The following is a 13,062-nucleotide window of genomic DNA, read 5'->3' as shown; positions in this document are numbered from 1 at the left end:
TTGAAGGAATCTGAAGTTACTAGGAGCTCAGAGATGGGTATGATCCACCCTGTTTTCCTTTAATCTCCTTGCTGTGATGAGACATCTCCTCCGGAGGCCAGTCCAAGAGGCAGGTGCAGCCCAGGAGGAAGCTCCCAGATGCGAGCAGTATCCAAGGTGCAAAGGAGCCCAGAGATGCCAGCGAGTCTATAGAATTTGGATGACATACCTGCAGATGTCTCAGTTGCAGTGCCAGAGACAACTATGGATGACCAGAGAGGCCGTCACACACTTCTGCAACCTTGGTGGTCACCCTATGCCTCTGGCCCTCAAAATTACTGTGGCCTTAAACTTCTACGCCTCTGGATCATTCCAGGGATCCATTGGCAACAAGTGTGGGGTCCCTCAATCTGCAGTGCACCACTGCATCAAGGAGGTGACTGACACGCTGTTCAAGAGGGCCAGCGACTATTTCTGCTACAGGACTGACTCGTGAGAGTCACTCCAAGAGGGCCATTGTATTTGGGGCCGTTGCAAAATTCCCACAGGTGCAAGGAATCATCGACTGTGTGCATGTGGCCACCAACGCTGCCATCGACCAACCAGCTGCCTCCAGAAACAGAAAGGGGTTTCATTCCATCAATGTCCAAAATAGTATGTGACCACAGAAAGCTCTTCCTACAAGTATGTGCCAGCTTCCCAGGCAGCAGCCATGACTTGTACATACTGTGCCAGTTCCAGGTGCCAATGCTTTTCGTTCCCACATCTCACCTTCAGGTATGGATTCTTGAGGATAAGGGATACCCTTGATGACATAGCTTCTGATGCCAGTGAGGAACCCCACCAGTGATGCTGAAAAGCGCCACAATGCATGCCATGGCTTCACCCGAGCGACCATTGAGCAGGCCATTGATACCCTGAAAATGCGTTTTCACTGCCTCAGTAGATCTGGTGGAGCTCTACAGTATGCACCAGACAGGGCGCATCGTTCCAGTCTGCTGCGTTCTGCACAACATTGCAGTGCAGAGGGGGGAGACTTTGCAAGATGAAGAAGTACGGGACCATGAGACATCCTCCGACAACAGAGGGCACATAAGGATGAGCACTCATGGAAAATCATAGAGCAGTGATGGAAGTCCGATATGGAGCAGCGAGCGATTGCAGGCAAGGCGCTTCCAGAATCCGTGAACTTCAAAAAATATTTTTGAAAACACAACTCACCATCAAGTATGTTGTCTGTAGTCCTCTGCCTCTGTAACATCTGTCTCTCCAGCATGACTGGCAGCAAAAAACTGAGCCATTTCCCATGTGACATCATTTGTGCAGTTACAGCAGTTACAGTTTGTCCAGTACAGCTACAACACTGGCATCTACCCTGCAACGTGGAAAATTGCCCAGGTATGTCCTGTACACAAAAAGCAGGACAAGTCCAACCCAGCCAATTACCACCCCATCAGCCTACTCTTAATCATCAGTAAAGTGATGGAAGGTGTCATCAACAGTGCCATCAAGTGGCACTTGCTTAGCAATAACCTGCTCAGTGACGCCCAGTTTGGGTTCCACCAGGGCCACTCAGCTCCTGACCTCATTACAGCCTTGGCTCAAACATGGACAAAAGAGCTGAACTCAAGAGGTGAGGTGAGAGTGACTGCCCTTGACATTGAGGCAGCATTTGACCGAGTATGGCATCAAGGAGCCCGAGCAAAACTGGAGTCAATGGGAATCAGGGGGAAAACTCTCAGCTGGTTGGGGACAGACCTAGTGCAGAGGAAGATGGTTGTGGTTGTTGGAGGTCAATCATCTGAGCTCTAGGACATCACTGCAGGAGTTCCTCAGGGTAGTGTCCTAGGCCCAACCATCTTCAGCTGCTTCATCAATGACCTTCCTTCAATCATAAGGTCAGAAGTGGGGATGTTCGCTGATGATTGCACAATGTTCAGCACTATTTGTGACTCTTCAGATACTGAAGCAGTCCGTGTAGAAATGCAGCAAGACCTGGACAATATCCAGGCTTGGGCTGATAAGTGGCAAGTAACATTCGTGCCACACAAGTGCCAGGCAATGACTATCTCCAACAGGAGAGAATCTAACCATCTTCCCTTGACATTCAACGGCATTACCATCGCTGAATCCCCCACTATCAACATCCTAGGGGCTACCATTGATAAGAAACTGAACTGGAGTCTTCTTTGGCCTCCTTATCTCGAGAGACAATGGGTAAGCGCCTGGAGGTGGTCAGTGGTGTGTGAAGCAGCGCCTGGAGTGGCTATAAAGGCTAATTTTAGAGTAACAGGCTCTTCCACAGGTGCTGCAGAAATATTTGTTTGTCGGGGCTGTTACACAGTTGGCTCTCCCTTTGCGCTTCTGTCTTTTTTCCTGCCAACTGCTAAGTCTCTTCGACTCGCCACACTTTAGCCCCGCCTTTATGGCTGCCTGCCAGCTCTGGTGAACGCTGGCAACTGACTCCCACGACTTGTGATCAATGTCACAGGACTTCATGTCACGTTTACAGACGTCTTTAAAGCGGAGACATGGACGGCCGGTGGGTCTGATACCAGTGGCGAGCTCGCTGTACAATGTGTCTTTGGGATCCTGCCATCTTCCATGCGGCTCACATGGCCAAACCATCTCAAGCGTTGCTGACTCAGTAGTGTGTATAAGCTGGGGATGTTGGCCGCCTCGAGGACTTCTGTGTTGGAGATACGGTCCTGCCACCTGATGCCAAGTATTCTCCGGAGGCAGCGAAGATGGAATGAATTGAGACATCGCTCTTGGCTCACATACGTTGTCCAGGCCTCGCTGCCATAGAGCAAGGTACTGAGGACACAGGCTTGACACACTCGGACTTTTGTGTTCCGTGTCAGTGTGCCATTTCCCCACACTCTCTTGGCCAGTCTGGACATAACAGTGGATGCCTTTCCCATGCGCTTGTTGATTTCTGCATCTCGAGACAGGTTACTGGTGATAGTTGAGCCTTGGTAGGTGAACTCTTGAACCACTTCCTGAGCGTGGTCGCCAATGTTGATGGATCAAGCATTTCTGACGGCCTATCCCATGATCGTTTTCTTGAGGCTGATGGTTAGGCCAAATTCGTTGCAGGCAGCCGTAAACCTGTCGATGAGACTCTGCAGACACTCTTCAGTGTGAGATGTTAAAGCAGCATCGTCAGCAAAGAGGAGTTCCTGATGAGGACTTTCCGTACTTTGGACTTCACTCTTAGACGGGCAAGGTTGAACAACCTGCCCCCTGATCTTGTGTGGAGGAAAATTCCTTCTGAAGACTTGAATGCATGTGAGAGCAGCAGGGAGAAAAAAATTCCAAAATGTGTAGGTGCGAGAACACAGCCCTGTTTCACGCCACTCAGGATAGGAAAGGGGTCTGATGAGGTGCCGCTATGTTGAATTGTGCCTTTCATATTGTCATGGAATGAGGTGATGATACTTAGTAGCTTTGGTGGACATCCAATTTTTTCTAGTAGTCTGAAGAGACCACGTCTGCTGACGAGGTCAAAGGCTTTGATGAGATCAATGAAAGCAATGTAGAGGGGCATCTGTTGTTCGCGGCATTTCTCCTGTATCTGAAGAAGGGAGAATAGCATGTAAATGGTCGATCTCTCTGCTCGAAAGCCACACTGTGCCTCAGGGTAGACGCGCTCGGCCAGCTTCTGGAGCCTGTTTAAAGCGACTCGAGCAAAGACTTTCCCCACTATGCTGGGCAGGGAGATTCCACGGTAGTTGTTGCAGTCACCTCGGTCACCTTTGTTTTTATAGAGGGTGATGATATTGGCATCGCACATGTCCTGAGGTACTGCTCCCTCGTCCCAGCACAGGCAAAGCAGTTCATGTAGTGCTGAGAGTTTAGCAGGCTTGTCACTCTTGATTATTTCAGGGGTACTGCTGTCCTTCCCAGCGGCTTTGCTGTCCTTCCCAGGGGCTTTTCCGCTGGATAGAGAATCAATGGCATCACTGAGTTCCGATTTTGTTGGCTGTATGTCCAGCTCATCCATGACAGGTAGAGGCTGGGCTGCATTGAGGGCAGTCTCAGTGACAACATTCTCCCTGGAGCACAGTTCTAGGTAGTGCTCAACCCAGCGGTCCATTTGCTTGCGCTGGTCAGTGATTATGTCCCCTGATTTAGATTTGAGGGGGGCGATCTTCTTGGTGGTTGGCCCACAAGCTCTCTTAATGCCATCATACATTCCTCTGATGTTTCCGGTGTCTGAGGCCAGCTGAATATGACTGCATAGGTGTTGCCAGTAGTCATTTGCACAGCGCCTGGCTGTTCTTTGTGCAGTGCTTCTGGCTGCTTTAAGTGCTATGGATGTTAACTCGCTGGGGGCTTTCTTGTAGTTCAACAGTGCAATGCGCTTCGCGGCATTGGCAGGTTCCAGCTCTTCAATATGAGATTGAAACCAGTCTGCATTCCTCTTTGCGCGTTTGACGTAGGTGCTCAAAGCTGATTCATAGATGGCATCTCTGATGTGGGCCCACTTAGTCTCAGCATCCCCAGTGGGTGTGTTTTGAAGGGCTGTTACAAGTGAATTTAGAAATTTTTGTAACAGCTGTGGATGAGAAATTCTGCTTGTGTTATGCGCGGGTGGCCCTTCTGCTTGGAATGATGCAACTTCTTTGGTCTGAGTCTAACCTTGCTGCACACCAGGGAGTGGTCGGTGTCGCAGTCCGCACTGTGGAAGCTGCGTGTGATTTGAATGCTGTTTAAAGAGGCTCGCCTTGTGACGATGAGGTCCAGCTGGTGCCAACGACGTGATCTTGGGAGCCTCCAAGAAACCTGGTGACAGGGTTTAGTGTGAAAGAACGAGTTGGTGATGCAGAGGTTATGATAGGTACACAACTCAAGCAGCCTCTGCCCATTCTCATTCATCCTTCCAACGCCATAGCACCCAAGGCAGGAGGCCATGAGTCATGGTCGGCCCCAACCCTGGCATTAACGTTCCCCAGCAGGAACAGGTGTTCGGTGTTGGGGATGCTACTAATGATATTATGGAGTTCCTCGTAGAACTGGTCTTTAGCTTCAGGTGGGGAGCAGAGTGTTGGAGCATAGATGCTGAGTAGGTGTACTGGACCACAGGTGGTGAGCTGTCGGATGGACAGTATGCGTTCCGAGCCATTTGAGGGAGGCTCTATCATGCTGACCAAGGAGTTTCTGATGGCGAAGCCCACTCCATGCTCTCTTGGTTCTTCAGGATCCCTGCCCTGCCAGAAGAAGGTGTAGTCTTGTTCTGCTGGAGATCCACTCGTGGGGAGGCGTGTCTCCTGAAGTGCTGCAATGTCTACATTGAGTCCACTGAGCTCGTTGTTAATGATGGCGGTCTTCCGAGAATCGTTGATTTGTGTAAGGTGTTCCGACAGGCCAGGACACATAGTTCTGACATTCCAGCTTGCAAAACGAAGGGCTAGTACCTTCTTTCCTTTATTCATGTTGTTTGGTGCGGTGTTGCAGTCCACTTTTCGGGCAATGACCCTGAGCTCCAAGCACCCATTGAAGCAGGTGGACTGTGGAGGGACAAAACCTTATTGACCGGGGGCTGCCCGGTTTGAGGCGGGACATCCACTATCAACATCCTAGGGGCTACCATTGATAAGAAACTGAACCGGAGAGGCCATATAAATACTGTGGCTACAAGAGCAGGTCAGAGGCTCGGAATCCTGAGGCGAGTAACTCACCTCCTGACTCCCCAAAGCCTGTCCACCATCTACAAGGCACAAGTTAGGAGTGTGATGGAATACTCTCCACTTGTCTGGATGGTTGCAGCTCCAACAACACTCAAGCTCGACACCATCCAGGACAAAGCAGCCCGCTTGATTGGCACCCCATCTACAAACATTCACTCCCTCCACCACTGAAGCACAGTGGCAGCAGTGTGTACCATCTGCAAGATGCACTGCAGCAATGCACCAAGGCTCCTTCGACAGCACCTTCCAAACCCGCGACCTCTACCAACTAGAAGGACAAGGGCAGCAAATGCATGGGAACCTGCAAGTTCCCCTCCAAGTAACACACCATCCTGACTTGGAACTATATTGCCGTTCCTTCACTGACGCTGAGTCAAAATCCTGAACTCCCTTCCGAACAGCACTGTGGGTATACCTACCCCAAATGGACTGCAGCGGTTCAAGAAGGAAGCTCACCACCACCTTCTCAAGGGCAATTGGGGATGGGCAATAGTCAGTGATTCCCACATCCCATGAATGAATAAAAAAAAACACCTCATGCATATTTTATATTCCAGGATCTTGACCTAGCGACAGTGAAGGAACGGCAATATAGTTGCCACTAAGGATGGTCTGCGGCTTGGAGGGAAACTTGCAGGGGGGCACAGTGGCGCAGTGGTTAGCACTGCAGCCTCATAACTCCAGGGACCCGGGTTCAATTCTGGGTACTGCCAGTGCGGAGTTTGCAAGTTCTCCCTGTGACTGCGTAGGTTTTTGCCGGGTGCTCCGGTTTCCTCCCACTGCCAAAGACTTGCAGGTGATAGGTAAGTTGGCCATTGTAAATTGCCCCCAGTGTAGGTAGGTAGTAGGGAATATGGGATTACTGTAGGGTTAGTATAAATGGGTTAGTATAATGTTGGTTGGCACAGACTCGGTGGGCCTCAGGGCCTGTTTCAGTGCTGTATCTCTGAATAAGATAAATATTGGCGTGGTAATGATGTCAGTGGTCACATTCCACATGTCCGTATGGCTTTTTTCTTAATCCGTTTGAGGATTTGGGCGTCGCTGGCTAGGCCTATCCCTAATTGCCACTGAGAAGGTGGTGGTGAGCTGCCTTCTTGAACTGCTGCAGTCCTCGGGGTGTAGGTACACCAACAGTGCTGGTAGGAAGGGAGTTCCAAGATCTTGACCGAGCGACAGTGAAGGAACGGCGATATAGTTGCCACTAAGGATGGTCTGTGGCTTGGAGGGAAACTTGCCCTTGTCCTTCTAGGTTATAGAGGTCGCGTGTTTGGAAGGTGCTGTTGAAGGAGCCTTGGTGAGTTGCTGCAGTGCATCTTGTAGGTGGTACACACTGCTGCAACTGTGCATCTGTCGTGCAGGGAGTGAATGTCGAAGGTGGTGGATGGGTGCCAATCAAGCGGGCTGCTTTGTCCTGGATGGTGTTTAGTTTCTTGAGTGTTGTTGGAGCTGCACTCATCCAGGCAAGTGGAGAGTATTCCATCACACTCCTGACTGCCTTGCAGATCGTGGACAGGCTTTGGGGAGACAGGAAGTGAGTTACAAAGCGCAGAATTCCCAGCCTCTGACCTTTTCTTGTAGCCACAGCAATTATGTGGCCGTTCCAGTTCAGTTTCTGGTCAATGGTGACCCCCAGGATGTTGATAGTGGGGGATTCAGCGATGGTAATGCCGTTGAACGTCAAGGGGAGGTGCTTAGATTCTCTCTTTGAGATAGTCATTGCTGGCACTTGTGTACGCGAATGTTACTTTCCACTTATCAGCCCAAGCATGGATTTTGTCCAGGCTTTGCTGCATATCGACATGGGCTGCTTCAGTATCTGAGGAGTTGCGAATGGTGCTGAACATTGTGCAATCGTCAGCGAACATCCCCACTTCCGACCTTATGTTTGAAGGAAGGTCATTGATTAAGCGGCTGAAGATGTTTGGCCCTAGGATCCACTGAGAAACACCTGTAGTAATGTTTTGTGACTGATCTGATTGAGCTCCAACAACCACAACCATCTTCCTTTGTGCTAGGTATAACTCCAACCAAGGGAGAGTTTCCCCCCAATTCCCATTGACTCCAGTTTTGCTAGGGCTCTTTGATGCCATACTTGGTCATATGCTGCCTTGATGTCAAGGGCAGTCACTCTCACCTCACCTCTGGAGTTCAGCTGTTCTGTCCATGTTTTGACCAAGGCTGTAATGACGGCTGAATGGCCTTGGCAGAACCCAAACTGAGCGTCAGTGAACAGGCTATTGCTGTGTAAGTGCTGCTTGATAGCACTGTCGACAACCCCTTCCATCACTTTCCTGATGATCGGGAGTAGACTGAAAGGGCGGTAATTGGCCGGGTTGGGTTTGTCCTGCTTTTTGTGCACAGGAAATACCTGGACAATGTTCCACATTGCCAATGTAATTGTGATGAAATTGAAAGACACATAATCACTCCATGGTGGAATGAGGTTTTCAGATAATAAAGGCTGATGATTGGCAGGAAAACACATTTAATTAAAGTACACATGACATTTCTGTCTCACCTATGAATACTCATATCTGTCAAGGTGTCTTTTTAATAATTTGTGGGTGTTAGTTCGCAGTGTTATCTCTGCGCTGGCAGCTGGACTGGAGGCAGGCTGCTATTCAGGAAGGCCCTTGGCATGGGATGACTTCGGCCCCTCCTCTACCCCTGGGGGATGTCGCTTCTGTCATAATGACTCTGTCACAGGTCTAACGTGGGCTACGATAGAAACGAAGTGGACTGCTCTCATTTATGCATTCAGTAATCTATCATTACACTATGACCTTCCTATCATTAAAATGGCTGTGTCAACAGTCCATCTTTACGCTTATGGGCAAGTGGATCACAGCAAGATATATGGAACCGCGAAACATACCTTGGTTGAGTGTAGGAGATCATTGACCTTCTTCCTGCATTGACCCCAGTTAAAATGGGTGACCCCCATGGCTGTTTACCTCCTCTGCGATCTCCATCCAGGCTTGCTTGGTGAGGCAGGAGGACCTCTTCTTGCCATTGCTGGGAAAGAGGACCTGCCACCTTTCCCTTGCAGCCTGGAGGCATCACTGAAGCGTGGGCCACCCTTGCTCATCAAGTGTTCTGCTTGCTGAGGTTGCAATTGATGCTAATGTACTAATGTTTTCGATGACTGAGCTGCTTTAGAATTCAAGAAGAGGGTGACTACAGGGCTGGCAGCCTTTTAAAGATGGCGCGAACACCTGATTTGATATCAGATGACGCCTTTCACGGCGTTGCCCCACCTCGTGATTGTGGGCACGCATGGCTACCGTTACTATGGTAAATGAACGCCCTCAGCGTAATTGTGGCGGTGTGGCCACAAGGGTCACATGCAGGACAGCCGCTGTTTGTTCACCTGCTGCTGCTCTTGGCGGCACGACTACAAAATCCAGCTCAGCTAATCTTACTGATGACACAAACATCTGGTTGGAAGCTCATCTCTGGGTCAACTATGCTATCAAGGTTGTTAGTCTGGTTTAGATTCAGACAGCTGACTGGGAGAGGGATGGAGTTGGTACCTAGGGAATGGAGTTTGGAGCAGGTACCGAAAACAAAGGCTCATTATTCCCAATATTTAATGTTGACCACTCTATCAATGACCACTGGGTTTGCAACCATGACCAGAAGATCCTCTCAGTGAATGCCTGCTGTCCTGGCAGCAGCCCCAATGCCTTCAATTTGTGGCAGTCTGCTGCAACCGCCACCTTTGCACCACCATAAAGAACCAGGTGCTGCCTGCTGGCTGACCAGGGATAGCCACTATACACCTGACTAATGACTTCCCTCCATCACCTAACCACACGAGGACCACAAACGTAAATGAGGGCAATGCAACAACAAGGAATATTATGGGGCAAACTATCACTGTCCTGAAACAATGGTTCACTGCCTGGACCACTGTGCAGGGGGTGGGGGGCAGGGGGGCGGGTGCAGGTGGCACCCTCCAGTACTCACCAGAGCATGTGTCCAAGTTGCTGTGATCTGCTGCACCCTCCATAAGCTAGCTATCATGACAGCGCAGCCCACATCGCCAGCATTTGGAGGCATCTTGGGAGCAGAAGGAGGAGGAAGAGGAGGCAGGGAAAAGACATCCAGGAGACCTTTGCTCCAAGCAATCTGTCCATGAGTGGCTACTGAGACTCTGGTTACGCTAAGATATCATCCCAACATCAGAGTTGCTCCACAATTTCACATCTTTCAATCCATCCGCTACGTACCATCAGTGTCCTCTTGACCAAAATTCTGAAGTAAAAAAACAAAAAAAATTCCATGACAATTTTATCCAACAGCACTTCAGATAACACACTCAAAACTGAAGTATCCACCCTCATGCAGTCCCTTAGTGTCTGCCTTATGAGTGCATTTGCCTGTGTGAGTGCTCCTAAACAGTGCTACCCCAGTGGCTAAAGGTGGTCTGGTAAAAGGCTGCTGACTTTCCATGAGGCAGTCTGTCGATGGCCTTGCAGGACAACCTTGAGCAGCTCTTGACCTTCGTGGCCCAGCTGCACCGCCTTGGCGTAGGATGCTGCAGTCTGATCTGGCTGGCTGAGAGGCAACAGAAAGTACACTGGTGGAGTGGCAGTGGTGGATGCTTGAATACTGTCATGCTGATAGAGGACAGCAGGTTTGTGCACCACAGAACCACTGGAGGACCGATTGCTGGACTGCTATGAGAGCCTGCGTGCTCCTTTGAGCAGTAGTATGCACATCCGTAGTGGCATCAATCTAAGCCTGCATGGATCTCATGATCTCAGTCTGAGCTTCTACTGCAGACATTAAATGAACAAATTAATCTGAAATATTAGAGCTGTCTCTCTTTCTCTCTGTTCAGATGCTGCCTTACCTGCTGAGTATTTCCAATATTTTCTGATTTATTTCAGACTTCCAGCATCCACAATATTTGCTTTTGTATTAGGCCTAGTATGTGTTATGCGGCAGGGTTAATTAGTAATTTCACAGTAAAAGAACCTCTTAGAAAAGGTGATCATTGTACAATTAAGTTCCATGTTAAGTTTGAGACTAACGCACTCAAGTCCAAAACAAGAAACTTAAACTTAAATAAAGCTAATTACATAGCTAGGTACAAGGTGGATTGGGTAAATTGACGAAAAGGTATGGCTGTAAATAAACAGTGGGAAGCATTTAAAGAAACAATTAAAAATGATCAACAAAATACATTCCATTAAAAAACAAAACTTCAGTGAGAAAGATCCATCCATGACATATGAGGGAAGTTAAGACTAGTATTAGATTAAAAGATTATGTTGTGAAGAACAGTAGTAAGCCTAAGGATTGGGAGAGTTAGAAACCAGCAAAAGGTGACCAAAAAATGGTTAAAAAGGGAAAAGATAGGATATGAGAGTAAACTAGCCAGGAATATTGAAACAGATTGTAAGAACCTTTACTAGTATTTAGAAAGAGAATAGCTAAAGTAAATGATGGTCCCTTAGAGGTAGACACAGGAGAAATTATCAAAGGGAGCGAGAAAATGGCAGAGAAATTGAACAAATATTTTGTGTCTGCCTTCACAGTAGAAGACACAAATTACATACCAAAAATAGAGGGTAAGCAAGGGGCTAATAACAGCGAAGAGCTAAAGTAATTAATATTAGTAGAGGAAAAGTATTAGAGAAATTTAAAAGACTAAAAGCTGACAAATCCTCAGGGCCCAATGGCCTACATCCTAGGGTTCTAGAAGATAGTGAAGAGACAGTAGATTCTAAAATTCCCTAGATTCTAGAAAGGTTCCAGAGGATTGTAAGTTAGTAAATGTAACACTGCTATCAAGAAGGGAGGGAGGGAGAAAACTGGAACTACAGGTCAGTTAGCCTGACATTCGTCAGGAAAATGCTATAATCTATTGTTATGAAAGTCTTCAGAAGGCACTTTGTGGCACTGACTCCACAACTTCATGGTACCACTCTTGCTGCTGTCTTCTTCTGGCACTATCGCCCAAGCCTTCTTCTTGGTGCGAGCAGCTTTCTTATCTCCCTCTTGGCATTTATAGATTGCAGCAGAACATCAAGAAAAGCAGCTGTAAAAATAGGGGCAACCTACCCCCTTTTTGCAGCTATTCACAGTTTCCCTTCTTTCGTCTCTGCAGAAACCTCTGAACTTCTTCCTGCTTATCAGTGCTGCACTATGCCTTTAAATACCTGCCACGAAATTGTGTCATGCAGCTTGGTTTCATGCTCATTGATGTGCATTGAAGGTGCCAAACTCAAAAACAATATTCAGCTGAGGCCTGGCCATTAAAATCAACCAGGCTTCTTTATCTGATGGTGTTGCTGGCTTATTGCCTCCTACTAAATTGGTCAGTCTTGTTCTATATTTTGTTATTTATGCTGCCACAGTATAGAGTCTAGCCAGAGGTTGTTACGCTGTAGTGTTAAAACATTAATCTTTACTGTATACTAACTATATACACTCCACACTAGCCTGTGTGGCTCCTTCAAAAGCCACGCTGTAATTGTTCTTGAGTCTTTCCCACTTGATCTCTTACCTCATCCTGGTGAGCAGTAATCTTTACATTCTCTCCAGATTAACCCTTTGGTACCCTAATACTGCAATTCTTATCTGGAAATTTCTACATTCCTGTGTTTACCTACACTAAATGGTGATATAAGTTAATGTGATGTAGCCAGATTTAGGGCTCTGAGCTTTGACATGATTATAGGCCTTCCTGAGGAGCCAGGCAGTACTGCATAATTGTTTGTATTCACAGCCTTTCTCCATTCACATCAACATAAAGAGCTTCCACTCACTGAATGTCATTGCGTACCAGCTGGACAGGGAACTCAGCATGCAGCTCTGTGTTTAGTTTCCTGTCAGTTGTCATGATGCCTTTATCCGCCCAGTCCTCAATTCATCTACCCTTAAACTCAGACCTACTGACCCTTTACTGCAGACTCCTGTCAAGCTGCAAGGCCTCTAATTGACCGTCCAGCTTTGAGAACTCTACTGCCGCCCTTAATTGGACAGGGAACCTGGTTCCATGCCAATTACAGGGGCACCTATGTCCAAATCCCAAATAGATACTGTTTCCCTTGGGGCAGTTCAGAACCCGGAAACAGTTCCAGCTCCTGTTTGCTGTCCCAAAAGCAAAAATACAGCCCTTTGTGTCCTCATCACAACTTGCCTTCCCACCCACCAGTCCTGTCAGCAAATTTAGCAACAACACACTTAGTCCCTTCATCCAAGTCATTATATAGATTGTAAATAGTTGAGGCCCCACTAGTTACAGTTTGCCAACTTGAAAAATGATTTATTTATCCTGACTCTCTGTTTTCTGTGAGTTAGCCAATCCTCTATCCATGCTAGTATATGACCCCAACACCATGAGCTCTTATCTTACATAGTAACCTTTTCTTAT

General features: G+C 47.9%; 1 protein-coding gene across 1 annotated transcript in view; it reads left to right on the top strand.

The window, feature by feature from the left end:
• LOC137367179 (dynein axonemal heavy chain 8-like) overlaps positions 1-13,062 on the top strand; it is a 2,062,041-nt gene that overhangs the window by 635,240 nt on the left and 1,413,739 nt on the right. Inside the window, exons 38-41 of the mRNA XM_068028615.1 lie at positions 82-471; positions 528-756; positions 1,306-1,377; positions 8,988-9,155. Of these exons, the coding sequence (XP_067884716.1) occupies positions 82-471; positions 528-756; positions 1,306-1,377; positions 8,988-9,155 (859 nt within the window). The remainder of the gene's footprint in view (positions 1-81; positions 472-527; positions 757-1,305; positions 1,378-8,987; positions 9,156-13,062) is intronic.

This window comes from Heterodontus francisci, chromosome 3, assembly GCF_036365525.1.
Source record: "Heterodontus francisci isolate sHetFra1 chromosome 3, sHetFra1.hap1, whole genome shotgun sequence".
NCBI classification, from domain to species: Eukaryota; Metazoa; Chordata; class Chondrichthyes; order Heterodontiformes; family Heterodontidae; genus Heterodontus; species Heterodontus francisci.
Note: the sequence above shows the minus strand (reverse complement) of the source record. Positions and strands in the feature narration are given on the sequence as shown.